This window comes from Mesoplodon mirus, assembly GCF_964341445.2.
Source record: "Mesoplodon mirus genome assembly, chromosome: 15".
Taxonomy (NCBI): domain Eukaryota; kingdom Metazoa; phylum Chordata; class Mammalia; order Artiodactyla; family Ziphiidae; genus Mesoplodon; species Mesoplodon mirus.
The window spans coordinates 28524660-28551611 of NC_138991.1; the positions used below are offsets into that span (position 1 = coordinate 28524660).

The 26952-nt window shown below is 52.4% G+C and overlaps 1 protein-coding gene across 3 annotated transcripts in view; it reads left to right on the plus strand.

Moving 5' to 3' along the window:
* The first annotated feature begins 301 nt into the window (after window positions 1-301).
* SIRPA (signal regulatory protein alpha) overlaps window positions 302-26952 on the plus strand; it is a 43033-nt gene continuing 16382 nt past the window's right edge. The window contains exons 1-5 of one of the 3 annotated variants that reach the window (XM_082644007.1): window positions 302-643; window positions 1520-1607; window positions 19447-19800; window positions 25520-25840; window positions 26426-26755. In XM_082644007.1, coding sequence (XP_082500133.1) covers window positions 1529-1607; window positions 19447-19800; window positions 25520-25840; window positions 26426-26755 — 1084 coding nt within the window. In that variant the 5' untranslated portion in view covers window positions 302-643; window positions 1520-1528. Of the gene's footprint in view, window positions 644-992; window positions 1017-1519; window positions 1608-19446; window positions 19801-25519; window positions 25841-26425; window positions 26756-26952 lie in introns of those variants that run through there. The other 2 variants (XM_082644008.1, XM_082644009.1) reach the window with 2 other exon arrangements.

A 26952-nucleotide genomic window follows, 5' to 3' on the forward strand; every position in this document is an offset into this window, starting at 1 on the left:
CCCAGGCCTTCAAGTTCCCCCGGCCCCGCACCCCTGCCTGGGCCTTCCGCACCCCTGAATCAGCCGTCCTTGACAGAGAGGAACCTCGCTAAAAGAGCCCACCTGCCCAGGGAGGCCCGGACCCTTCCCTTCGGGTTTCCTGGCCACAGCCCCTCTTCTACTCCCTCTCCTCCCCGCGAGCTTTTCCAGGCGGTACTGAAGTCCTTCCTACACACACGCTATTTTTGTACCATCACTCTCTCCTTCCTCCCCCCCTTCCCCCTACCTTCACTTACTTCCTGCTTTTCCTTCACCTCGGCCCAGCTCTGAAAGAATCGGGGCCCCTCTGGCCCTCACCCACCCCGAGAGGGGCCTTCGGCTTTGGGGCACGGGAGCAGGGCCACTGGGGAGGGGCGAAAGGCAGGCTCCCCCTTCCTTCACTCCCCCGCTCCTTCGCCGCCTCCAGCCTCCCGCGGCCGGAGTCCGGAGGCGAGGGGAGGCCGGCCGCAACTTCCCCAGTCCACCTTAAGAGGACGATGTAACCGGCTCGCGGCGCTGACCTTAGAAAAACAAGTTTGCGCAAAGTGGAGCGAGGGGCCCGGGCTCTGGGCAGCCCCGGCGGCTCTTCCACCGTCTCGCAGCCCTCGCCGGCCCGGCGGCGCAGGTCCGAGCCCGGCTGGCCGAGGGAGGGGGAGCGGGGGAGGCGGTTCGGGGCCCGGGGCCGCCGCGCGGGCTTCTGAACTGGCTTATTGTCGGAGCCCGGGCTCGTCCAGTCCCGAGCCGAGCGGGGCGCCCCCGGCGGGGGCCGCAGCCTGGGCCCGGGCCGGGGTGCGGGGGTGCCAGGGCCGCGCGCGCCGCCCTCCCTCCCGGGGCGCGCAGCCGGGGGCGTTCGGCTGAGGTGCCGGCCGGGCTGGAGCCCCGCAGCTTCCCGCGCGGCCGGCGGGAGGAGGGGGAGGGGAAGGAGGGCGGGGGCCGTGGCCGGGACTGTGGGCCAGGGGAGGCGAGCCACGGCGCCGCGAAGAGCCCGGGCGGGGCAGGTGGGCAGCGGCGGGGGCGGCCGGGCCCGCTGCCCCTCGCCCTGCCCTCGCGTCGGTCCTCCCTCTCCCGCGCTGTCTCGATCTGCGCGCCGCCTTGCTCACTCCGAGCTCGCTCGCTCGCTCTCCCTCTCCCCCTCTCCCCCTCTCTCGCCTCTCTGTGTCTCTGGCTCTCTGCCTGGCTCCCTTGGGTCTGTTTCCCTCTCCTGCCGCTTCTTTCGGGCCGTCCCTGGCTTCGTTTCTCGCGTGCTTGGGGTCTCTCCCCCTCTCCGTCTCTCGATCTCTCTGGGGGGCGGGGGGTTCTCCGAAAATCGCGGCGCTGACGGCGGCTCCTAAGCCGCTCCAGGCGCCCGTACCGGGGAGGTGGCGGGTGGCGGGCGGGGGGTGGGGGGAGCCCGGCCGCGAGGAGAGGAGAGAGGAGAGGGGGGAGCCTTAGTCATTTCCCCGCTCCAGTCCGCGCCCGCCCGAGCGCGCACTCACGGCCGCTCTCCCTCCTCGCTCCGCAGCCGCGGCCCATGGAGCCCGCCCGCCCGGCCCCCGGCCGCCTCAGGCCGCTGCTCTGCCTGCTGCTCGCTGCGTCCAGCGCCTGGTCAGGTAAGCACCCCCACCCCCCACCGCTGCCGTCCCCAGATTGCGGGTTCAGGCCTCTCAGACCGCCACTCGGCTAATGTCGAGCAGTAATGGGGGAGAGGTGCCCGTAACCAGGGTTACAGATGCGGAAACTGAGGCCCAGAGAGGGACAACGACTTGCCCAAGGTCACACAACCAAGGATGGAACACAGTCTCTCTCGACTCTGACTGTGCGGCACTGTGCTGGGCACCAGGACAGACCCAGATGAGTTGGTTCACCAGCCCCTGCCCAATCTGATGGCGGAGGCAGGCTGTCAGAGGCTTTGAGAGCAAGGCGCCCCTGGCTTCCCTAGAAGCTCTTATGTTTTCCACATGTTTGACTTCAGGGTCTAAGAGAAGGGGCAGAGGTCCTTCCAGTACTGACGGGATGGAACAGAATCAGGCTGTTGCAATTAGGGAAGAGTGAGCTATCCCTCTTGTGCGCAGAGTAAAACAGTGTTAGTATGGGGGAGAGAGAGGAAAGGAGGCCAGGGTAACCCTGGGGTGAGCTGCTGCAATCCACAGATCCTGATGTGGAAACACGGCGGATTGTCCCCGTGGTTGCCAAAGCCTCTCGCTGGATGGTCGTGCTCCCTGCTGCTCTCCGGCCCCTCCTCCTTCCTCCTCCCTTCCCCAGGCTTCCAGGCAACTCCCTGCAGCTCAGGTGCTCTGTGGGGCTGTTACCTGTGGCTCTGAGCATGTCTTTTCGTTGGCCTACATCAAACACCTGGCTGTATCCAGCAGGCGGGCTCAGAAGTCTACCGTGTGTTCGCCAAGGGGTGAGGTCACCATTCAGGAGCCCTGCTTCTTAAAGGGGTTTTGCAGCGCCCTGAGTATCCTGGGAGGGGGGTGGGGGGTGGAGAAACTGCGTTAAAGGAGTTGTTGGAGGGAGAATGGGGATCTTGTTTTTGGCTCCTTGAAGCTGTGTTGTCAGCACAGGGGTCTCTGCACCTCCCCTCCCCTGAGGAAGGAGGTAAAGATGAGCTCAGTATGCACCTCCCCCCTCCTGCATTTGCCTAGAGACTGGTAACCATCTGATAGCAGTGAGAAACAGAGAACTAGCAAACAGTGGGTGGAGGGAGTAGTGGGGGTGGACAGCAGCTTCTCTCTGCCCCACAGTTTACCCTGAGCCCCCGAACCCACGCAGGCATCCCCCCACCTCCCCTCCCCCAGTCTTTCAATTACAGCTGGGTCCTCGCTGGACAAGAGGAAGCCCTGATAGATTTCATGGCTCTCTGGTGAGCCGGTGGCATCTCCGATCTACTCCTTCCTGCCTGAGCAGGCCATTTACACCCAGCAAAAGTCCGAGGCCCTGCCCTGCCGTCCTTCCTGGCCTGGAAGTGCACGAGGGTCTCTCTCAAGTGCTTAATTTTCCTGAAGCAGGGAACTGGGCCCAAGTTGATTTCTAAATGTCTATTCCAGACCCTTCTCTAACCAGGACCCCGTGGTTCCATCCCTGGCAAATGAGGGGTGACGCTGACTAATGAGTGGGCAGCTGCCTTTCCCAGGGCTACCTGGGAACGCCAACGCCCTTCTCGGGAGGAAATTCTCCCCCTTTTGCCTATAAAAACAAACTATAAAACGGTAAAGGTTAGGCCATAAAACTTCTGTTCCAATCCATTCAGCATCAATAGCCTGAAAAAGTGGGAGCAGCAGAGGGGCAAAGATTAACTTTGAAATAAGTAAATCTTAGGAGGTAAGAATAAACTTCTTGGTTGAGGGTGGTGGGGAAGGGGTGTCACCGCCAGAGCTCAAGCATCCCAGCATCCTTCACTCGGTTCTACGGGGTCCTGGTCACCCTCGCCCGTGGCATGGAATTCACCTGGTTTGGCTGAAGGATGGGTCTTCAGACCCTTCTCTCAGGGCTCCAGGCATGGACTTTATGACAAAGCAGGACAGAAGGGCAGGAAGGTAGAAGGAGGCAGTTGTCCAATTTTCTAAGAAAATGGGTTTGTTTGAGAAACTCAAATGTCAGGCTTAGGAAGGCAGCTTTGGATTGAATGACTACTAGTGTCTCTGGCAGAACTGTCAGCCTGGGAAGTGTCACATGATTGCTATGGCTTCACATGATCACTGTTTGGAAGGGGCTGGTCATGTGAATTATCTTGGTTGGGGGAGGCAGGGAAAGAAGTTTCTAAAGATTGCTTTCAGCACAAATGTTGCCAAAGGGAAATTCTGAAAAGAGGCTGGTGAAGTCACCAACCTGTGTTCTTGGAGCCAACGTGAGGCCTGTTTCCTCAAACAGCTTCACCGAGGGAGATTGTGAGGCTGGCAGAAGGGCAAGGGGCCGGGGTGGGGACAGCCGGGCAGCCGGATTCTGCAGCACAGCAGCGGTGCCTGACGCTGAGCCTGCAGACTCCTCACTTGGCCCCACGTAGGTCTGGGGACCTCTGGGACCCCTGCTGAACAGACTTCAGATAAACTCCCATTCACTCCTCGCTCTGACTTGGAGAAGGCCAGGCCAAAATGGGGGTCAGGCTTTGGGGGACAGCTGGCCCTCTGCTGAACCTCTCACCTGTCGGAAAAGGGTAGCAAGCTGGTGACTCCTCTGTACTTTCCTAAGTGGTGAAGTTCATCTCACTTCCTCTTTCACGAGGAGAGAAAGGGGGGCGAGTACTTCGGCCCCAAAGAGCTCAGTCTGTGGAAGGTCCTTTAAGGCCTTGGTGTTCTCTGGGTACTTTCTTGCCATTAATTATTCCTTTACCAACCCCGTGGAGACTCGTGGTGTGATTCATTCCTTTACTTGTCATCCAGCACGTATGAAGTCCTGATGGGAACCGTGTGTTGAGAGAAGGGAGGAGAACCAATGTTCCTTGAATGTTACCCGTATTCCAGGCTGTGTGCTGAGCGCCTCGTCTGCGTAATCCCATCAGTCAGCGAAGCAAAGCATGAGTTGGCTGTTACCTCCATTTTGCAGATGAGGAAAATAAAGTCCAGAACTGGGGAAGTAACCTGTCCAAGGAGTAAGTGTTAGGGAGCCTGGATTTTGAATCCTGGCCTCATGGCTAGGCAGCCTTTGAGGGAAGAAATTCAATGACTTAATCAGGGTTACTTAGTCCAAGCTGAAGAGAACCAGAGGAGCCCCCGCCCAGCTCAGACAGAGGTTTGTGGAAGGGTTCCTTCTGGGGCAGAAGTTTTCAACTGAGCCATGGTCATTTCTCTGAAAGTGCCCAGAGGATGCAAGCACTGGCAGCCCCTTGGTCCTCATAAACGACAGCTCTGGGAGCAGTGTGGCTCCCGTCAGAGCCCCTGATCTGGACTGCCGAGCTCTGGAGGCCCCAGAGCTGGAATCTTCCTCCCTGCATCTTCCTGGTGCCCTTTGCGACAGATGGAGAGGGGGTGTGTGAGAGGAAGGCAGTCTAAAACTGTTGTACAGATCCCACACACGCTCGCTTGCTGCTTCCAATGGCTCCGTGCGACAGATTATTTTCTTATTTGTAGTCCTGGACTGATGGAAGGTGCCCCCCGCTCCGCCTCTTTTTAATGTGCTCAGATTTCTGGTCTGTCAACACAATTCTAATCATGTCACTCCCCTGCTCAAAACTGTTGAGTGGGTCCAAGTTTTCTTTTTTTAAAAAAAAAAACCTACAACAAGGCCTGGGCTCCCTCCCTGACAGGCCCTATTTCTCAGCTACATGTTCTCCAAAGAGCTGACCTGTTGAGATGCTGCTAAACGACCAGGCTTCCTCCCTGCAGCCAAAGCTTTCCTGGCAGCTCAAGTGCACTGGCACCTGAGAGACCCCGAGAAGGCCTGCAGTTGTAGAAGGCCCAGCCAGAACCTTGTTTACTCCAGGGTTCCCCAGACATACGAACAAGAAGCATTGGGTTTGTTTAATGCCCATTAACACGCTGCCTAACCCAGTTTGGTAAATGCCTTTGTACAAATCCACACCCTCAGCTGAACTTTCTCATCTCTGTGCCTTCACTTACGCTGTTCCTGCCCCCAGAGATGCCCTTCCCTGTACGTCCCTATCTTCATACGTCCGAATCCTACTCAGCCTTCCATTTGTGCTGCCTCATGTTCCGTGGGATCTCTTCCTCCTCTGAACGTTCACCCCAGGATTTATCTAAGGCTACTTATCACTTTCCCCTTGCTTTATCACATATGAGTGCATGTTTAACTCTGGTTCACATAGTGGTTCTGCATTGTAGCCTCTCCACGTACAGACACAGCGTACCCTACTTGGACAATTTATTGAGCTCTGTGTTTCGGTTTCCTCACCTGTAAAATGGAGAAGACATCAACAACTGTATTTCAGGGACTAAGTCAGCCAACCCATGTATAACGCTTGAAGCCATGCCTGGCATGTAGTAAGCGCTCAGTACCAGTTTATTGCACGTTACGTTCAACCAGTGTTGTAGTCGTCATTGTTTCATTCTGTTGGGTATTCTCATCTATGGGAGTGGGACTGATGTTGGTAAAAGCACCCAGCACAGCTCCTTGCACACAGTAGGTGCTCACAGAACAACAAAAGCTGTTGAGAGTGAACACGAGATTGGCATTTTTCCCCGTGGCTTTTGTGCGGTTGGGGAGGACAAGTTGCGCAGAGACCGACCAGCTGGTGTGATGGAATAGTTACTGGGACTGAGCTCCCGCCATGGGCACAGCCTGCCTCTAGGTGTCTCTGTCCGGATCCACAGGGCTGGAATTGTCGATTCCTAGACCAGAAAAGCAGGAGGGGGCCTGAGAGAGCCATCAGTCAGCACCTCTTTGTGCAGCTGAGAAAACTGCAGCCCTGAGGGAGGAAGGGACGGGCCAGGCTCACACAGCAGATCCCTGGCAAGGCCTTGGGTGGCATGCCAAGCCCCCTGTCATCCAGGCCAAGGCTCTTTCAAACTGAGCTGTGCTGGAAGTTTCCATCGTTAAAGCCAGAAATCTGACAGGATCCCAAATTCCCTGGAAAATACCAAAGTAATAATAATGGGAAACATTGTTTCTGGCCACTTACTGGGCTCAGCACTGGGCATGTATGATCCCAGTGGTACTCACAGTTACCCTGGGTGATGTGCATGGTTGTAATCAAATCCATCTGACCAGTGAGGAAACTAGGCTCAGAGAGAGCAACTTGCTCAAGGCCACACAGTAAGTGGCAGAGTCAGGATGGCCATAGCACCCGTGATGTACACCCACTAGGCGTCACTTCGCCCTGACAGGTAGAAACACTGAGGCCCTGGGGTACTGGCGTCCTGCCCTCTTGGCGCTCCTCGCATATTTCTGTCAATCAGTGTATCCTTCTGGGAGGCAGAGGCGGCGGGTGTTCCCAAGATGTGTTTCTGTCCCATACTGAAGAAGGAATCATCTGTTTTCACAACTGAAACTGCTTTTCTGTTAACTTGGGCGTTCCTGGGGCAGATCTTTTGATGGAGCCCTCCACAAGGTGGATTCTCCCTGCCAGGTGTCCTGCCAGGCCCTCAGTCCAGAGAGATGCAAAACAGCTGAGATGGAAGCTGGCCATTATACAGAATTGGTTCTTTGTGTCTGTAAGATTTCCTGGCACGTCCGACTGGGGACGCAGAGTGTGAGATGGCTGCAGAGTAAGCCAGGAGCTGAGGGAGATCAGGTGCCCAGATCAGGGGGAGATTGGAAGCCAGGAGTGAGGGATGAGCCTGCAGGCTAGGGGCCCGGAGCCGGAGCCCCGCGTTGGTGGGTGACGATGCCACGGTGGGCTCTAGTGCCCTCATTCTTCAGAGCCCGCATTGTCCTCCAGAAGGGGCGGCCCCTGCTGGAAGAAAGTAGTGCACAGTGTACTAGGGACTAGCTGAGGTATGAATCCGTGCTGCCTCTTCCTTCTCTTTTTATTTTGGAAAATTTCAAATATTTGCGAGATGAGGAATGGTGTGAGGAACCCCAGCTTCAACACTCTTCTGCCATTCATGTTTCACCTGCCCCTCATTTTTCTGGGGGTGGGGGGAGGAGGGAGGATTGTAAAGCAAATGGTAGACATCAGGCATCATTTCATCCATCAGTGCTTAGATGTGTGCCATCGTCTAATCCTTACAATGAGCCAAAAAACATAGAATCCTTCATCCCCATTTTATGGATAAGGAAACTGAGATTCCCCAAAGCTGAGTTGGGCTCCTCCCAAGGCCACATAACTAGTGAGAGTTAAATAAAGCTGGATCCAAGGCTTGGTTTACTCAACCACTTTTCTGTCCTTATTATGGTCATTTTAATTACAAATATTCATTCAACAAATATTTTTGAGCATCTATGTGCCAGGGGTGGCTCTAGGTGCTAGGGATACAACTGCAAACAGACAAAAATACCTGCTCTTATGGCACTGACACTCTAGTGAGGAAGGAAAAACAGACCCAAGTAAACATTATGTCAGGTGGAGACAAGTGCCGTGAAGAGAACTAAAGCAGGTCGAGGGAATAGAAGGTTGAGTGGGGAGAGAGGGAGGGCCTCTCTGAGGAGCAGAGGCCTGCATAAAACTGAGGGAGCAACCATGAGACTATCAGGGGAAGAGCAGGCCACACAGAAGGAGAAGCAGGTGCAAAGGCCCTGAGGCTGGGATGGGTTAGCTGTGTTCCAGGAATAGCCAGTGAGTCTGGACTTAAGGGAGATAGGCAGTAGGGGAGTTAGGAGAGGTCAGGGCCAGACCAAGTAGGATCTGGTTCACTGAGCACTTGACATTGAACATGTGAGGTCATGTGATATGATCATTACTCTGTACATCATCTCATTGAATTCTCACCACACAGTTCTGTAAGATGGGAACTATTATTATACCTATTGGACAGATGAAGAAAGAGAGATTCAGAGAGGTGAAGTGACTTGCCTAAGGTCACACAGCTTATATGTGCAGAGGTAGGATTTGCGCTCAGACCCCTAAACGCTGTAGCATCCTCATCACTGCTTTCCTGTTTTCACTCTTACCCCCTCCAGTCTCTTTACCCAGAGCAGCTGGAGTGAATCAAATCCTCTTTGTCCTTCTCCAAACTTTTCAGTGGTTCCCACTGCCCTTAGAATAATATCAAACTCCTTACAATGATCCATGAGACGTGGCATTTTCTGTACCACATCCATCTCTCCAGCCCCAGCTAGTATCACACTTGCCTTCCTCCATGGGCTTCAGCCACAGCAGTCTTCTTTCTGGCCTTCATATGCACCAGCTGCTTTCCTACCCCAGGGCTTTTGCACTTGCTGTTCTGGCCTATTGGAGCACCTTCCTTGGTCTTTGCTTTCTTCAGGTTTCAGCTGCAGTCTCACCTCCTCGGAGATGCCTTTTACAACTGCCCCATTCTAAAAGTGGTTCTGCTTGTTATTCTCTGTCGTGGCACCAGATTCGTTTGCACTCCTAGCCATTTCTATATTTGTTTCATTATTTCAGCCCTGTCTCTCCCACTAGAATATAAGCTACATGAGAGTAGGAACTATGTCTGTCTTATTCACTGCTGGGCCTCCTGGGACCTTACACAGGGCCTGGTAACAGTAGGCAGATTAATACATATTGGTTGAATGAAGAAAGACGCTCATTTTAAAAAGGGAGCTCAGAGCCGTGAGGTCACACAGGCAGTAACCCTGGTTGGAAAGCAAACCTGTGCTCTAACCACTGCACAGTCCTACCTCTGTAATGGGGGCCATGACCACACTGCAAATCCCTGCCTATCGTGCTGAAATAGGGATCCCTAAAATATCAGGAAGCACAAAATATCAGTGCCAGCTGGGATGGAGGTAGGGGCCCAGAAACCCTGGAATTGGTACTTAAATTCTGGCTATACAGAACAGCTTGCCCCAGTGTAGACATGACACAGTTCGTGCTACGCCCTTTAGGCCTTGATTTGGTTTGAAGGGCCTGACTTGGCGCCAGCCTCCCCCAGCGGGTCCTTCATTGCACAAGGCTATGTGGTACAGTGGGTGAAGTTGTGGGTGGAGTCAGACTGCTCCGCAGCCCTGTGACCTTGGCCAAGTGGCTGTACCTCTCTGAGCCTCAGTCTTGCCCTCTGTGAAGTGGGGGTGATGACAGCCTGTGTTGCTGGGTCCCTGTGGAGGCTGGTGAAGCCTGTCATGCTCCTGATAATACCCGTGCTCAATGCTCATTAACCATCATTACTATTACTGTTATCTTTGTGTGATCAGCATTTTATGGTTGGAGCCGTACAGAGCAGGTGGAGGTCCTGCTCCATCACTTACCAGCCGGGACTAGGAACTCACTACACTGCCCCTCTGGGCCTCAGTTTCCCCTTCTGTGAAGTGGAGGCTCAGCTTGGCTGCTCTCCTGCTGGTCCCTTCCAGCTCAGATGCTCCAGCCAGGATGCCTCTCTCACCCTTCATCTTGATGGTACCCCAGACCCCCTCTCTAGCAGGGGAGGCAGTGGGGAGGTACCCACTTTGGGGCACATTCCTGAGTGAATCCAGCATGTGCCACTTCTTGGCTGTGTGCTCTGGAGCAGGTGTCTTGCCCTGCTCTGAGCCTCAGTTTCCTCATCTGTAAAATGGAAATGCTACCACTCTTTCCTCCCGCACAGGGACTGCTGAGGGTTAAGGGAATTAAGAGCTGTGGAAAGTGCTTTTGTGAACTGCAAAAAGCACTATAAAAGGCATCAGCGGATGGTGTCAGCTTGGGGAAAAATCTTGTCCAGAGACTATCTGCTGTGGGCAGCAGAGTGTGCTGAAACCTTGGCAAATGTCATTTAATAAATGCGTGTTCCTTTTAAGGGGGCCTTTATCTCAGCTGGGAAAATGTGTGTACGTCCTTGGCAGCCTGAGAATCCAGAATCCTGAGCCAGAGGGGACCCAGTCACAGGGGGAAGAGATCGCATGTGACTGACCTCAGTGTTTGAGTCCTGCCTCTGCCCCTCCCCTGCCTCTCAGGGTCTCAGCTTCCTTACCTGTAGGACGGGGCTGGTGACAACAGCACTTGCTTCACTAGGCCGTCATGACAGTTAAATAAATGAGGGCTCCCCGTTATGTGACCTCATCCACACGTTGTACCCATGAGACCGTGGCTGAGAAGCACCAGGGCCTGTCCTAGAGTAACAGCTGGGCCTGGAGGTTGGAAGGACACCACCTGGGTTCTCAGCCTCTCCAAGCCTCACTTCCGGGCCTCAGTTTCTCCCTCTGCAAAATGGGGAGGTGGGAAGGAGGTCCTTAGGTTGTCAAGGAAGTGGATGGTGGGTGTTAGTGCCCCTGCATGCTCTCCCAGCCTCACCTGGTCCCCACCAGGCCTGGCGAATAGGAAGGGTGCTTACAGCACACACGTATCCATAGTTCTTTCCCTGCTGCTTTGCAAACAGGGCTGCGCTGCGAGCATTTCTTCATTGCCTCCAGATCCAGTCTAGACCTAGCAAATGCTCACCAGGGCTCTGACCCTCCCTGCCCCCCCGGCCTCCCGCCAACAGTGCATACAGCCTGCCCACAGGTCCAGCTCCATGTGGTCTTGTGCAGGAATTGGGGCAGAGCTAGTTCTGCCTCAGACAGAATCCTTAGCTTCTCAGGCTTAAGGCTGTGATCCTCCATCATCCTCTTCATCCTTAAATATCCACTGCATGGTAACACTGCCCTGCACCAAGTGCTTCCTCTGTGCCAGGAGCAGCACTGAGCTCTTTACACACATTAGCCTGTTTCATCCTAGAAGAGCCCTAGTGTTATTATTATTATTATCATCATCATCATTCTCATTCTACAGATGAGAAACCAGAAGTCCAAAGGGATTAAGACACTTCCTGGGGTCTCCTGAGTGGCAGAATTAGAATCCAAACCAGAACATGCATTCAACAAATGCCAGGCACTGGTATAAACCTGAAGGAAACTGCAGGGAACAAAACTAAGTCCCTCTCAAAGGGCTTATAAGTAAATCTAGGGTAGGGAGATAGATGCTAATGAAATTGACAAATGCTTGTAATATGTCAGGTGATATGTATTGTAGATACAGGGTGATATGTGTTGTAGAAAAATAAAGCAGAGCAGGGGACATCGAGAGGGGTAGTGTTTTATATACCATGCCAAGGAAGGCCTCTTAGGCCAGAAGAAGGTGAGGCACCCAACATGCAGATATCTAGGGGATGAGAGTGCCGGGCAGAGAGGATGGCAAGTGCAAAGGCCTTGAGGTGAGTAGAGAATCTGGCATGGTTGAGAGCAAGACTGCAGGGCCCTGGGGGCCACCGCAAGGATCCTGGGTCTCACTCTGAGTACAGTGAAGGGTGCAGGAGGGTTTTGCACGAAGGAATGATGTTACCTTAGGTTTTAGAGGCTCCTCTGGCTTCAGGGAGGATACATGTTACACAGAGGTGAGGTGGAGCAGGGAAGCCGGTTTGGAAGCTGAGATAAGGATCTAGGTAAGGGACGGTGGTGCAATAGAGGTGGTAGGGAGAGGTCAGAGTCTGGCCAGATCTTGGAAGGTGAGCCAGCAAGCTCTGCTAATAGCTGGCTGTGGGTCAGGAGAAAGATGGGAGTCGAGGAAACGTACAGATCTCAGGCCAGCTCTTCCAACCACTGAACATTTGGCCTTGGGGAGAGAGACGATGGTACCCCCTTGTTTACAGGTGAGAAAGTGGAGGCTTAAAGAAAAGTGACTCTGCCAAGTCACTCCACTAGGGCTGAGATATACAGGTCTTCTGGCCCCAGAGCCCAAGCTATGGACTGTCCTGGCACCTTAGGAGTTTACCTGCTGCACGGAAGGGGCTACCAGGGTCTGCCCTTTCCCTGCAAGGGTATGGACAGTACCCAGTTCTCTGAGTTGCCTGGAGTGGGGGTGAAGGAGAAAGTACCCTGGGCCCACTGGGCCCTCCCGCACCTTATTCACAAGGCCACGTGTATCCTCATTTGTGCTGGTTCCAAGGCAGGTGCTAGTTTCCACCGCAGAACCTGTGGCATCTCCACCCAATGGGTACCAGTAGACTGCTCCCAGTGATGACCTGCTGTTCAGATGGTAACTGAAGCCATCCTTTCAGGTACTAGGTTAACCCAGTCCCTAGCCCTTTCCCAGCTTGCTCACAGCCATTGAGCATGTCCCAAAGACTCTGCCCTGGTCCCTGAATTGTCCCTTTTCTCTCCTCTGCATCTTTGTGCAGAGGAAGAAAAGTTCCACCTTCTTGAATGCCTTCCCTTCTCCCCAGCCTCTGTCAGCTTTCAAGATGCAGCTCAGGGACCACCACCCCCAGGAAGTCTTCTCAGATCTCACCCTTCTTCCAATACCCTATCCCCAAGCCCCTTCTTGCTCACTGATCACCCTGCACATGATCATTGCCTGTGTCCGGGTCTCTGCCCCACAATGGTGGGGATCCATCTTACTTGGCTCTGTGTCCTGTGGCACCTAGGACAGGGCCTAGCAATGGAGTGAGGTTTGAAAGGGCATGAATGAATCATTCTGACCCCAGAGGAAGATCAGTGCCTGCTGCAGATGGTACTCCTGAATCAGAGCCCCAGGCTCCCCAACTGGGAACTGCAGAGTCTACACAGCCATCACCCATGCAGCCCCCTCCTGAATGCATCCTGGGGACCGTCTGCCCCACCCAGGGTCATGAGCTTCAGCAGGGCATTTCCAGGCTGACTTCTTTACCACTGTGCCCTACGGCTAGCACCCAGTCAGTAGGTGCTCAGTAAAGGTTTGAGTCTCTGGTCTAGGGCAGGACCCTGTGCCAGGGGCCATGCAGCACTTTGCCCACCAGGAGCCAGATTTGAGGGAAGCATCTCCCCTGCCCTCCTTTCTCTCTCACCACCCTGTATGTGCCAGGCATGTTCACCACTGGGTACACTCACACACTCGGGTGCGTGGACACACAGTGTACACAGGCTGGGCCCCTGCTCCCCAGCACTTAAAGCACACACACCCTCACATTCACACTCATGTATACACCATCTCCATCACACACGTGCCCTCCCTGCACGCGCGCACACACACACACACACTTGTGCGCACATCCCACTCCTATCCTCCCCTGCCCACACACACATTCTATGCACCCACATGCTCACACCCCTCCCAGATATCTATCTGTTCACACCTCAGGTGCAGACAGACCCTCTCATGCCACCAACAGTTTCACACCCACATTCAGATACTCTCCTGGGCACAGTTCACGCCCCCCCTCCTGCCCCTGGTCCCTGGTCCTCTTCTGACACACTTCTGAGCTGCACCAGAGCACGTTCCTGCACACACGAGCATCTTGTACACATGCCCACCCATGTACATGTGTGTGAACACTTGTCCTTGGTGCACTTGTGCACTTGTGTACCCACTCCTGCATCTGCCCTCTTTCACTCCTGTGTGCATACTCCTATCCACACTCCTGCACTACACACTCTCGTACACAGACATCAAATCATAACCCAGAAGATACCAAAGGCAGCACCTGATGAGGTGCTGCTGTGTTGAGGGGATAAACCAGCAGCCCTCTGAGGATGGCCGAAAACGATCGAGGTCAGGAAAGGGGGATGCTGAGCTGCCCCAGCTGTGGGGGCCGCGGTGGATGCCATCTTGGGATGCTGAGCCCCGGGCATTGCCAGACCTCCGGCCATAGCCTCCCAAGCCCCGGGCTCCTTGAATTTGTGGAAATCTGAGGGGTGATCTCCACCCTGTCCCCAAGACCCCTGCTCTGGTGACCCACTGCGTCCAGGTGCAGGCAGGCTCCCATGCAAGTGGCAGTGAGTGCCCATCAGGGAAAGGCTGGCTCTTGGGAAATGTGCATTTCAGCTTTGCCTCTGCATCCTGATGAAGCAGGAGGAATCACACCCAGAGATCACAGTGGCCCTGTTTCCCTCCCGGCAAGTTTCAGTTCTAAGTTGATTTGTTTTTTCCATTAGGAAAGCATCCATGCTTATTTTTTCACTTCTGATGAAATTGTTTTCATCTTTTCTTAATCTCAAAAACTCCCCATGATTGTTGTAAAAAAAAAAAAAATCACATATTTTTCCAAGTCCAATGGTCAGTTTTCAGTCCCCATCTTATTTCATCTCTCGCACCCTCCTTGGCCTATTCGTGGAGGACAAAGTGGGCGCGGTGGGGGAAGCAGGTCATGGGGAGGGGCAGGAGATGGGGTCAGAGATGCCAGCAGGAGTCCCTTGTCTAAAGGGTTGGGGCTCAGTCCAAATGTAACATTGGAGTTATTTCTTTAAAGTCTATCTTGTCTACTCGTGTGCAAGCCCCATGAGGCCAGGACACAGCCCTTCTGCAGCCCTGAGCTGAGGGCCTGGCTCATAGCAGATTCTGGTATTTCATCACTGTCCACCCATGCTGTGAGCTCCCTGCATCCTGCGGACAGAGTTCCTCTTACAACAAGTACACGGGGCAGTTCCACCCACTGTGCTGACGTCTTCCATTAGATAACTTACTCACGTGTTTTATTTCATTACTTAATATTCTTCCAAAAGCAACAAATGTTCACTACAAAAGAGAGAGAGAGACTTCAATATATTATTTGCTATAAAATAGAAAATATGCCTATCCCCGTGTCCACCCTGGTCCGTGCTGGTCCCATTTCCCAGCCGTAACTTACCTCGGCATCGTGATGTTTATCATTCTAGGCCTTTTCTCTAGACAATGCGATCAGTCAGTCTGCAGATGTTTACTGAGCATCTGTTCTGCGCCAAGCACTGTATTTTCTTATTACAAAATGGGATACTGTAAATATTCTTTAATAGGCATCCAGTTTAGAAAATCTGAAAATACCCAAAATAGAAGGAAAAAAAGGGAAAACCCATTAGATTCATGATCCAAAGAGATTCACGATCCAAAGAGAGTTGTGTTTTATAGCTTTGTATAGTACCTTGCAGCTGTTTATTTGTACGTAGTTTCAGTTTACAACGTCATGATCATACTGAAAGCAGTTTTCCTGCTTTTTTATTGCACAAGTGATACAAACAGAAGACATAAAAGCAAAATCCCTTGGAAGTCTGCTACTCACAGTTAGTTACTACTAATCTTTAATATCAGATATACATGTTTTTCAAAACTAGAAGTTTGCGATCACACTGAAAACATCACTCAGGAACTGACTCTGATCTTGTAATCTATTTCTGTGTCCATAACTGTAATCCTCACATGTAGGCTTGGTTATCATGTGAATTCATCATCAGGGGATCAGCAGCCTCCTTTTCTTGGAAATTAGAATATTTCCAACTTTTAATTTTTATAACAACACCTGAATGAATGAAGCAAAATGTTTTTTTTTTTTTAATTTTTTGCCTTATAACAAATTTAATCAGTTATACATATACATATGTTTCCATATCCCCTCCCTTTGAAGCAAAATGTTTGCACACATCCTTAGTAACCTGAGTATGATTTTACATATTTATTCACTCATATTTTAACAACATCAAAATGTTGATCACGGTTATCTCTGATGGTATTCTATGAGATTATTATTTTCTTTTTATACTTTTTTGTTTTCTCTAAATGCTTTGCAATAAACAGATTTTATTTGCTAACCACAGTATCATTTAAAATTATGCCATGCAAAAATTTCCAGACTGCTACAGATTCACAGTGATGGTTTTTTATGGCTGCCTGTAATTCCATCTAGTGGACACTTAACCATCCCCTGTCATTGGCCACTTGGGTTTTTTCCCAACTTTTTCAAGATCGTTACATGGGAACCCCACTCCATATTCGGGGTCATGTCCTCATGGAACAGCCCAGCAAAGGCTGGAGAACAGGTTTCACACCTGTGGTACCTCCTGCCACACTGCTTTCCCAAACGGATACGCCACTCTCCACTCCCACCAGCATCATGTGACGATGCCCAGCTGCCCTCCTCTCCCAGAGACAGTTCAGGCTGCTAAACCATCGCTTTCTCTGCCAGGAGGGCAGGAGAGAGCGGGAAATGGGTTTGTCAGTGATGCCAGCGTGATGACCCCAGGCCCAGAACCGCGGGAGTGGTTTTTAACAAGGCCGATTCCCAGAACAGAACCTGCCGGGACAAAGAAAAGCAAGCAAGCGAGGGAAAGACTCTGCTGGAAACACACACACACAAGCAGATTAAAATAATATTTGGCACTTCTGTCGCACTTTTAAAATTCTTCAAACGCTTTATAAACACTAGCTAATTAATTAAGCCTCCTAAATCTGGCTGCAGTTGGTAGAGAGAGCTTGAGAGGAGCTAAAAAAGGCGGGGCGGGGGGGCAGCCCCACACAACTCCAGATTTTATTGTGGCCTCCTGGCTGTGACTGCAGGCCTCCGGCTGCAGTACAAGAATAGCCCTGCCCCAGCCGCAGGCCTGGCTCCGCACCTCCTCTTCTGCTCCCGCCTCCCTCGCCAGCTGCTGACTCACAGCCCTGTGCGGTGGTATTGATAAAGATAATAATAACCACCATTGATCGCGTGTCTATGGGCCAGGCACAGTCCCGGGCTCCAGGCTCGCCATCTCCCAGACCTGCCTGTGACAGCCCCTTTAACAGATGAAGAAAGAGCCTCAGGGAGAGGATTTGCCCAGGAGCAAGTGAAATCCCTCCTTCCTTCATTAATGTGTTCATTCAACGTGTGCTTATCAAGGGCCCAGTGTGTGCCAGGCCGTGTTCTAGGTAGGGGGCTGGAAACACTTCCTCATGGATCCTGCATCCTGCTTGGGGGGAACATGACAATCTAGAGAAAATCAAGTATATAATAACGTATCTGTGATAATAATGGGAACAGAAACTAAAGTTTAACCAGTACCTGTGCTGCAGGCACTTAGGTCCAACTGTGTCCTCATGACTATCTTGGGGGGGTGGGTGCCAGTACCCCACTTTGTGGGTGACGGAGTGGAGGCCCAGGGAGGGCAGGTGCTGAACTGGCTGAGGGTGGACCGTGCTCTGCCCCAGCGCCCATGCTTCCTGCCAGTGGCATTTCTAGTGCAGTCTCCAATGTAGAATGCAGACCCTTCGGGAATGGTCCTGGCTGGATGCTCTTGGCGGCTGCTGATGCTGTCTGGGATCTCTCGGGGTCCCTGCCTGCCTCTGTGGGCCTCCTCCGTGTGCCTCTCACACACCTGGTCAACAGTTCTACCCCAAGCCCCTGTCCTCTGCAGACAGTGGTTTCTTCCCTGCACCATGAGGCTCAGGCCGTCCTGAGGCTGCCACTCCGCATTTCCACTCACTGGCCATGAGAAACGGGCACTCCCTGGCATGGGAGTCAGGGCTGGGACCACAGGAAGGGGATGAGAGGCCTGTCCCGAGGCCCTGGGCTTACCTGCAGTGAAGGAGTCTGTGGCTGGGTAAATTCACAAGGTCTCTCTCCAGCTCAGCCAGAGGTGAGGGGCTGCTCGGGGCATCAACTGCAACCCTGTCCAATGTACAAGGCAAGGTGGCCTCGGTCAGGACAGGACAGGGTCACATCAAGGGTCAGTGGAGCAACCAGGCAGAGACCAGTTGGCCCATCTGCACCTCTGCCAGGCTGCTGCCTCTCCGTGTCTCGGTCTTATTCTCTCTTTCCCCCGCCTCCTTCTCAGTCTCTCGCTCCATCTCTCTGTCTGCCCCTCCCTCTGCCTATCTTGGTGGTTCTCTCTCTGTCTGTGTGTGTGTGTGTATCTGTGTGTTTCTCCAAGGTCTTCATGATCTGTCCTTTCTGCCCACCCCACACCTTGTTCAGAATCAAGGCCCTGGCTGCACCTCGCTCCGAGTATCTACAGCACCTCTCACAACGTCTTCACCAGGCCTGTCCATCTTCCTCCTGTGTCCCCCGCCCTCCCAGCCTCCTCTCCTGGGAGTCCCTGTTCATGTGCCCCAGTCCTCTCCAATTTGGGGCTCAGGTCCCTCCCCACCGCCAGCCTCTAGGACCCCTTCCAGCTGTCCAGCCTGGGAGCCCTGGAGGCCCGACCTGGGTCCAGGCCCTGTGTGTCCCAGCATCCAGGCGGGGCCTGGCCTGAAGGAGCATCAGCGAGATCTGGTGGGAGTGAAGTTTGAGCAGCTGACCCTCCTCATTTATTCATTGTGTGATGACAGTAGCTTCCCCTGTGCCCAGCTTGGTGCTAAGTGACTTCTGCGTGTGATCTCATTTTCTTTTCAGAACACGCAGAGGCCTGGGGGTGGTCTACCCATCTTGTAGATGAGGAAACTGATACTAAAGCAATGCATAAACTCAGGTCATGGGTGAATAAAAAGTGAGCCAGGTCTCAAACCAGTTCAGATGGCTCCAAAGACCAGACCCTTCTTTTTGACACTGTCCTGGCCTAGGCATGTTGTTCGTTCCTACTAGAGATCCATGGAGACGGGGCCATAGTAACTGACAGATGAGGAGACTGAGGCTCAGAGGGCAGTAAAGGGACCTGCCCAAACTAAAGGTATCAAGCAATATCAAGTGTGCAGTTATCGAGCATACTCACGGGCCTCCCTGTGGGATCTTCACGGTCGCCTGAGTGATAGCCAAGGTCACACAGCAATAAGCCTTGAGCCGGGACTCACACCCAAGTACTTCACAAGTCCACGGCCTGGACAAGCCCCAACTGCTGAGTATTTTTCCAGGGCCTGCTTCCTGAGCCAGACCCAAAACAGAATCTAAAGTCCTTATAGAGCCCCCCCGCACACCATGCTGCCACCTACCTCTGAGCCTTTGCCCAGGCTGCTCCCTCTCTCAAGAACACTGTGCCCCTTTCTTTATTCCTGGTAAATTCAGATTTGAATTGAGAGCCCAGTTCAGACATGACTTCCAGAGCGGGCTCAAGTACTCAAACCTACTCTCTGCCACATCATTTAACCTCTCTGTGCCTCACTTTCCTCTCTTGTATTAGGGTCTCACGTTACAGGCTCATTGGGCAGGTTGCATGTGATACACGTGCAAGGGGCTGAGTTCAGGTGTGGCTCATGGTGCACTAAGTCAGTGAAAACTGTTGTTGATAAACACTTGAGAAAACCTACAGGATCACATAAGGATGAATAAGTAACTGAATTGTGTTTCCCTCCAGGAGTGGCAGGTGAGAACGAGGTGCAGGTGATTCAGCCTGAGAGGTCAGTTTCAGTTGCAGCAGGAGAGACGGCCACTCTGCACTGCGACGTGACCTCCCTGCTCCCCGTGGGGCCCGTCAAGTGGTTCAGGGGCACAGACCCAGGCCGAGAGTTAATCTACAGTTTCAAAGGAGGCTCCTTCCCTCGAGTAACAAGTGTTGCAGATACTACAAAGAGAGACAACATGGACTTTTCCATCCGCATCAGTAACATCACCCCAGCAGACACCGGTATGTACTACTGTGTGAAGTTCCAGAAAGGAAACCCTGACGTGGAGGTTAAGTCTGGACCAGGCACTCATCTCACTGTGAGTGGTGAGTATGGCCTGGGTCTCCTTTGTCCCCCTGGTCTGTGACAACAAGTCAACACGAATGCCCTCCACCCTTTGAGAAAAAAGAAAAAAAAAGAATCAAGTGCAGCAGTGGGTGTTTATATCATGATCTGATTTCACTCCCTTCTACAGATCAGGGAAACTGAGGCCTGCAGAGGTTGTGCTACTTGCCAAAGGCCCCACAACTGGTAAAGCTGGGAAAAGTCTGGAACCCCAGTCTGCCTGGCTCCACAGCCCTTGCCTTTTCCATCCTGTCTAACCCTTTGGTTCCAGGGATGAGGGAACTGAAAGTCTGAGCGACTTGCCCCGTCACAGCCCAGGTATCACCTCCTGCCTCCAGAGAGTGCTCCCCTCAATGTGGCTGAGTCTTCTCTTTATTCAGCACCTATTGAGCACCTACTGTGTGCCAGGCCTTGCTCCAGGTGTTGTGGAAGCAGCAATGAACAAAGCAGACAAGGCTCTTCTCCCATGGAACTTATGTTCTCTCCCCTTCCAAAGAGAAGTCTATCCAGGGCAGGGTTTCTTTATTTCCTCTTCAGAAACATCACACTGAGAAGAAATTCCTAGAGGCATAGGTTCAGTGCTTACTCTGACGGCCCGGGCTAGAGGAGATGCCCAGAGGTTGGGTGTTTCCTGGGGGTCTGTTGGGAAAACCCTCCTGTGACTCAGGGACCGACTCACACAGTCACTGAAGGCTCCCAGCAGAGCTGGGTCATCTCAGAATGTCCCTCCCCGGGAAAGAGGTTCCCCATGTGGGTGACTTAGGGGCTGCCCCACTGAGGTAGCAAAGGTGCTCATTTAGAGTTTTCTGGCAAGGACCCTGGATCCTCTTCCTAGCTCCTGAATCCTGGGCTGTGACACAGGGAGGACCTTTAGACACCATCCGGTGCAACCCCCAACGTACACATGGGGAGCCTGAGGCCAAGACGTGACAGGGACCTAGACCGCAGTCACATGGTCAGTGAGGGAATCCTTCCAGAACCCAATCTGATTCCAGGCCAGACTCCTTCCTGCACCACCATTGGAACTGGTTTCATGGAAGAGCCTGGCACATAGAGGGGACAAGATAAAAGCTCCTTGAATTAACTGTTGAATAGGGAGCCTTTTCATAGGTTTCCCCAAGGTTCAGACTGCCCCTCACATTCAGGCCCTGAGGCCCAAGGTGACTGGGAACCTCTCCCTATTTTTAGCCACAAATCCCTCATTCCATATCAGCACCTGGAGCTGCCCAGTGTTTCAACAGCTGCAAAGCACTCAGCATATGGAGACAGCATCTGTCAGTCTTTTGTTGACAAATACCAAGTTGTTCCCAAACTTAGGATATTAGAACAGCACTGCAGTGGATAGTCTTGTCCTGCATCACTCTACTCAAGTGGGCGATGCCCGCTGGAAGTGGCATTGCTAGATCATGGACTATGTGTATTTTAATTCGTGTGGATATTGCCAAATTTCCCTCCTAGATGTGGTAGCAATCGAATCTCCCCATTACCCCTGGACATAGGGAAGGTGCCTTTATCCTGACTTTGCAGCTATTACTAAACTTCCCAGATGGTGGTTCCCTTGCTCAGCCAATCACAGCTAGTAAGGGGCTCCACCACCACTCAGATCAGCTGCCTCCCAGGAGGCTGCTCGTCCTCCTTCCCAGGCCACCTGCCCAGATGATTCCCTGGATGAGAAAGGAGCGAGGGGAGGGGACCAGGGAACAGCAGCCTGACAGACGCTGAATCTTCCTCATGGCCTTTTCTCCCTATAACCAGTGCTCAGAAGGAAGGGCTGTCTGTTTTCCCTTCTACGGATAAGGACACTGAGGCTCAGAAAGGGATGTGGCTGGTGAGCAGGTAGGGGAGCCAAGACTGAACCCCCAGCATCCTGACTCACACCCTGCTCTCTGCACCCCCACTGTGCTTGTCAAAGTGTAGAGAAAGCTTCAACCCTCTCCTATAAAATCCTGTATTGTTCTGTTCTTCAGTAATAACTATGAGAAAAAGTCCTGTGTGAGAGGCAGGACTACCTTTACAACCAGATCAGACAGATACTACAATGTCTCACGATGTCCTGAATGTGTTCCTAAAAGACACACTTAAAAGCATCAGGAGTTTTTCTCTCCGTTGTTGCCATCTTGCTCCTTCACTAGGCCTCATGGGGGAGCAGCTCTGGGAAGGGTAGAATGGACAGAGCAAAGAGGGGCCAGTGCAATCCCAGCAGCACCATGCACGCCCATTCCTGGCTCAGCAGAGTGAGGATGGGGAGGGGGAGGTGTTCCCTAGAGGGTGCTGGGGGCCCCGTGTGAGCAAGAGTTCATATTCTAGATTCAGGTGTCAGGAGCCCATGTCTTCCCTTGTTGCTACAGGGTCCCCAGGCCTGGGCCCTCAGAGGCCACTCCTCCCTGTACTTGCTTGAAGTCAAGAATCTCAGAGGGAAAAGGGGAGGGTGGTGGTCAGTGGGGGGGCTTGTGAAGGTGGGGCTCTTGCTCTGCTGATGGCCATGAAAGCTTGGATGCGACAGGAAATACTTCTGGGACATGGTGGGGGGGTGAGGAGACAGTCCCTTCATTTCTCTCAGCCTCAGTTTTCTCATCTGTAAAATGGTGATCATCATGGTCTCCTTTCAGGAGAGTTGGAAGGATTTGAGGTGCTCTGTCTAAATCACCAGCACAGAGTAGGGGCCCCCCACTAGAGGTGTTTTTTCAAGGCTGTGACCCAGTTCCCTGTACTGGGCCCCATTTCCTCACGTGTAGAAAGAGGATAATCACACAGCCTTTGCAGGATGTCCTGAGGGTACAATGACCTGATGACAGGACAGCCCCTCAGGGAGTGGTGGTGCTGGCCTCCCAGGCTGTGTGATCTTGGGCATATCTCAGTTCCCTCTAGTCCTCAGTTTCCCCATTTGTGCAATGGTGGTAATCACGCTGCCTTTCAGGAGTCTGTGATGACTGAAGAAGATCTAGGAAGCCCTGGATGGAGTGGGCTGGGTGTCACTGAGCTCAGTGCACAGCGGTTGAGAGCCTGGGCCGAGCCCCCCCTGCCTGGGCCTCCATCCCAGCTCTGCCCCGTCCTGGCTCTGGGACCTCTGACGAGTCCCTCTCCACACTGGGGCTCAGTGTCCTCGTCCATCAGTGACAGCACTGCCCTTACAGAGCTGCTGCAGGGACTGAATGAAGGATACATGTCAAGAGCTTAGAGCAGAGCCTGGCACCCGGAACGTGTTCCACCAACGTGAGCTCTGATGTGCCGGAGCCAGAGGACCTCAGATGGGTCACTTTCCCTCCAGGACTAAGTACAACTGGAGTTGGGGTGGGGCTGGGTGCCTTTCAACCTCAGCTCCTCATTGGAATCACATGGGAGACAGTGACGAGCTCCCCAGACCCTATCCCCACCCTAGAAATTCTGATTTAATTGGCCAGATGTGGGCCTGGGCAGGTGAGTGTTTTAACTCCTGCAGAGGATGCTGGTGCCCAGCCAGGACAGAGTAGCCCTGATCTACATGTTCTCTGAGGTCACAGAGGGAAGGCTGTGGTTTTTCCCTGACAAAGGTGGGTCCCCCGTGGTGCCTGAGTTGTAAGAACTGTTCTTCCGGGTGTGGGTGCTTCAGAATAGTCCAGGACAGTGACAGCTTTTAGGAGGCCCAAAGAAGTCAGCCTGAGTGGAGAGGCAGAGACACCTCCCCGGTGAGCTCATCTGGGTTGAGAGGGGCTTCCTGCCCACGCAGACCACCCTGTTTAGACCCGAGCTTCATCTCTGGGGAAACTTTCCCATATTTTAAACACGTGTGTGTGTGTAAACAGGTGCTAGAATCCCTGCAGACACTCCCTGCTCTGCCCAGAGCCCTCCTGCCTCAGTACACCACAGTGACACTGACCAAGTCTGTGTTCCCTCCTTTCAAAATGCTTCCAGCTTCTGTAAAGGGCTGACCTGCAGGAAAATGCCTATGATCCCTTGTGTGTTTTGAAAGCCAGTTCCCCCAAATTTTTCCCTGAGGGGATTATTTTTAAAAAGAGGGAGAGAATCATAATTTGGTGGTTTCCTACTCCTTTATTCAAGTGGAATTTTCATGGCAACCGCAGGGAACAAGATTTGAGACTTTTCTTGTTTTTTTCCATAATACTTTTGTTTTGCCTTCTTACTTAGAGAATAAGTACATAGTTTCAGACCTAGGAATGACCAGATCTTATGATTAAGATGTTATTGTATTATTGATTAAGCAACTATACACCAGGCTCTGTGTTTTACATACATCCTCACTCATCTTACCAGGTGGTGCTTGATCCACTTTGTCTAGAATCAGACGCTGAAGCTTGAGAATAAAGATCAGAGACCCTAAAATCAGTCAGTGCTGTGTGCAGTGAGATGAGCTCTGGCCTTTCCTCGCTGGGTGCCCTTGGCCAGCTGCATCCTCCCTGAGGCCTCATCCCATAAATGGGACCACTCTCGAGCCTCCCTCTCAGGACTGATGTGGGGAATGAGAGAGCTGAGGTTCCTGGAGGAATCAGCCCAGCATCAGGCTCCCAAAAACTATAAGTGCTAACTGATCACAGTATCTGCTCCCTTTACTTAGGTCCAGGATGCTGGTGTTTTTTTGACTTGATTTATTCAAGTAACACCTCCTTACTATGTCCTCAAAATGTTTGATGAGTTTTAGGAAGCAAGTGAAATATTTACAAATGCAAATATTTATAATAGCTGCTGTCTGCCAACTTTTACAGGAGGTGTTACGTAATAACGAACAATTTGGAGACACCCTAGAGGACCCTTCTACAGGGAGAAACTGCCCTCACTTTTGATTTGCTGATTTGTGTACATTTTCAGGACACAAGAGGTGCTTCTGCTGCTTCATAGGCCTGTGTCTATGTCTCTTCTGAATGAATAACAATTAAGAAATTAACCACCTTTGGTTTCTTAGCACTCAGTGATCTTTGTTTCAACCTAAACAGACCCAGGAGAGGAACCCAGATTCAGAAGAACATCCATTTGCCCCCTTCCTTTGAAATTCAGGGATTGATACATTAGTCCTACTGGAATATTCGTGGAAAGAATGAAAACTATGCAGTAAATTCATAGACACCTGAAGGCACAGCTCTGGGTATAAATACAGTCTGGGTTAAAGACGGATCTGTGTTTGTTTAATTTTGTGAATCATCTTGTGTTTTACTCATAGCAAAAATGCTCCCACTGCCTGATTTGACCCTCACTGCAGCCCGGGAAGGGTAATGCCTGCTGTCCCCTTTCACAGATGAGGAGCTGGGAGGTGCCGTGGCCACACCTCTCGTTGGACGGCCAGCCTGGTTCAGCTTCCATGTGGTCCCGCTATGACCCCGCTTCCCCTGCATTTACTTCTGTAAACACTTCTCCGAACTTACCTAAGTTTTCCAGGGGGAGCCCAGCTAGGAACAGTTAATAGGAGAGTAAGACCAATCAGTACTTTTGTTCCTTTGCCCAAACTGGTGGGAAATCACCTGGCAGATGTAAGAAGGTGGACTTTGAACTCAGGCCTGGAATTCCGTGTCAGCCCTGCCCCTGACTCAGAGCCACCTCTGGGAACCTGTGTGTCTCCTCTGTCAGATGAGGATGATGACACTGCCCTACCAGAACTATGTGAAGAATTTAAAAAATAATATGTGTGGTGGTTCTTAACTGTGTCACATTTTTATCATTAGTGATGATAATTACAATCATGTTCATCATTTATAAATGTTCCTTTTGTAGCCAAACCCTCTCCTCCTGTGGTATCAGGCCCCACAGTGAGGGTCACACCTGAGCAGACAGTGAGCTTCACCTGCAAATCCCACGGGTTCTCCCCCAGAAACATCTCCCTGAAATGGTTCAAAAATGGCAATGAGCTCTCAGCCTCCCAGACCAATGTGGAACCAGAAGGAAACAACGTTTCCTACAGCATCTCCAGCACAGCCAAGGTGGTGCTGGCCCCGGGGGATGTTCGCTCCCAGGTCATCTGCGAGGTGACCCACACCACCCTGCAGGGAGACCCTCCTCTTCGTGGGACAGCCAACTTGTCTGAGACCATCCGAGGTAGAAGCCCCTCACGCCAGCCTGAGCCCGCACCTGCCCTCAAGGCCCCAGCCTGTTCCTCCTCCCTGCCTTTTGCTCCAGGCCTCAAATTGCCTGGAATCTACTTCCTGACAGTCCTGCCCCATCACCAGGCTCCTAGATGAGCTGGTCACTAACTACTGTTTTAACGGCAGCTGCCAGGTGGACACCCCTCATGTGCCAAGCACTGTGCTAAGTAGTTTCCTTTACTTTATCAATAGTTTCTCCAACTACTGAGTACCTACTATAATCCAGGTCCCTATGTGCTTGGTGATTTCATATATTTTGCTGCAGTTATTATATTCCAACTGCATGCCAGGGGCTGTGCTTGTAGATGGCACACATTATTAACCTAATAGGAGCTCAGTCCTTGAGCACCTACTGTGTGCCCTGCAGTGTGCTTATGATTTCATTTATATGCAAAGAGACCCTCGGTGTTTGAGCACATGCTGCATGCCTGGCCCTGTCCTCTGGTGACTCCCTTGCTGTGCTGGAAGCTGTTATCCAGCCCCTCTCCTGTGACCTGTTGGTTCCATAAGGTCAGAGCTTCTGCCTGTGCTGTTTCAGTTCCGCCTACCTTGACGATTACCCAGCACCCCATGGCGGGGAACCAGGTGAATGTCACCTGCCAGGTGAACAAGTTCTACCCCCAGCGCCTACAGCTGACCTGGTTGGAGAACGGAAATGTGTCCCGAATAGACATGGCTTCGACCCTCCTAGAGAACAAGGACGGGACCTTTAACCGGACGAGCTGGCTCGTGGTGAACTCCTCTGCCCACAGGGAGGCTGTGCTGCTCACCTGCCAGGTGGAGCATGACGGACAGCCGGCGGTCACCAAAACCCACACCCTGGAGGCCTCTGCTCCCCAGAAGAACCAGGATGCAGATGAACCTCTTGGTGAGGCCTCCACTCCAACTGACCCAGTTCTTTACCTTTTTTTTAATGTTAAAGGTAGTAATTCGTGCTTTTTATAGAACAATCTAGAAGTGAATAGATGTAAAATAGAACTTTAGAGTCAGTTCCCACCCCCAAACCCCACACCCCCAAGAGTGACCACTTGTTAGAGTTTGGTATATTCTTTATAGATCTTTTGA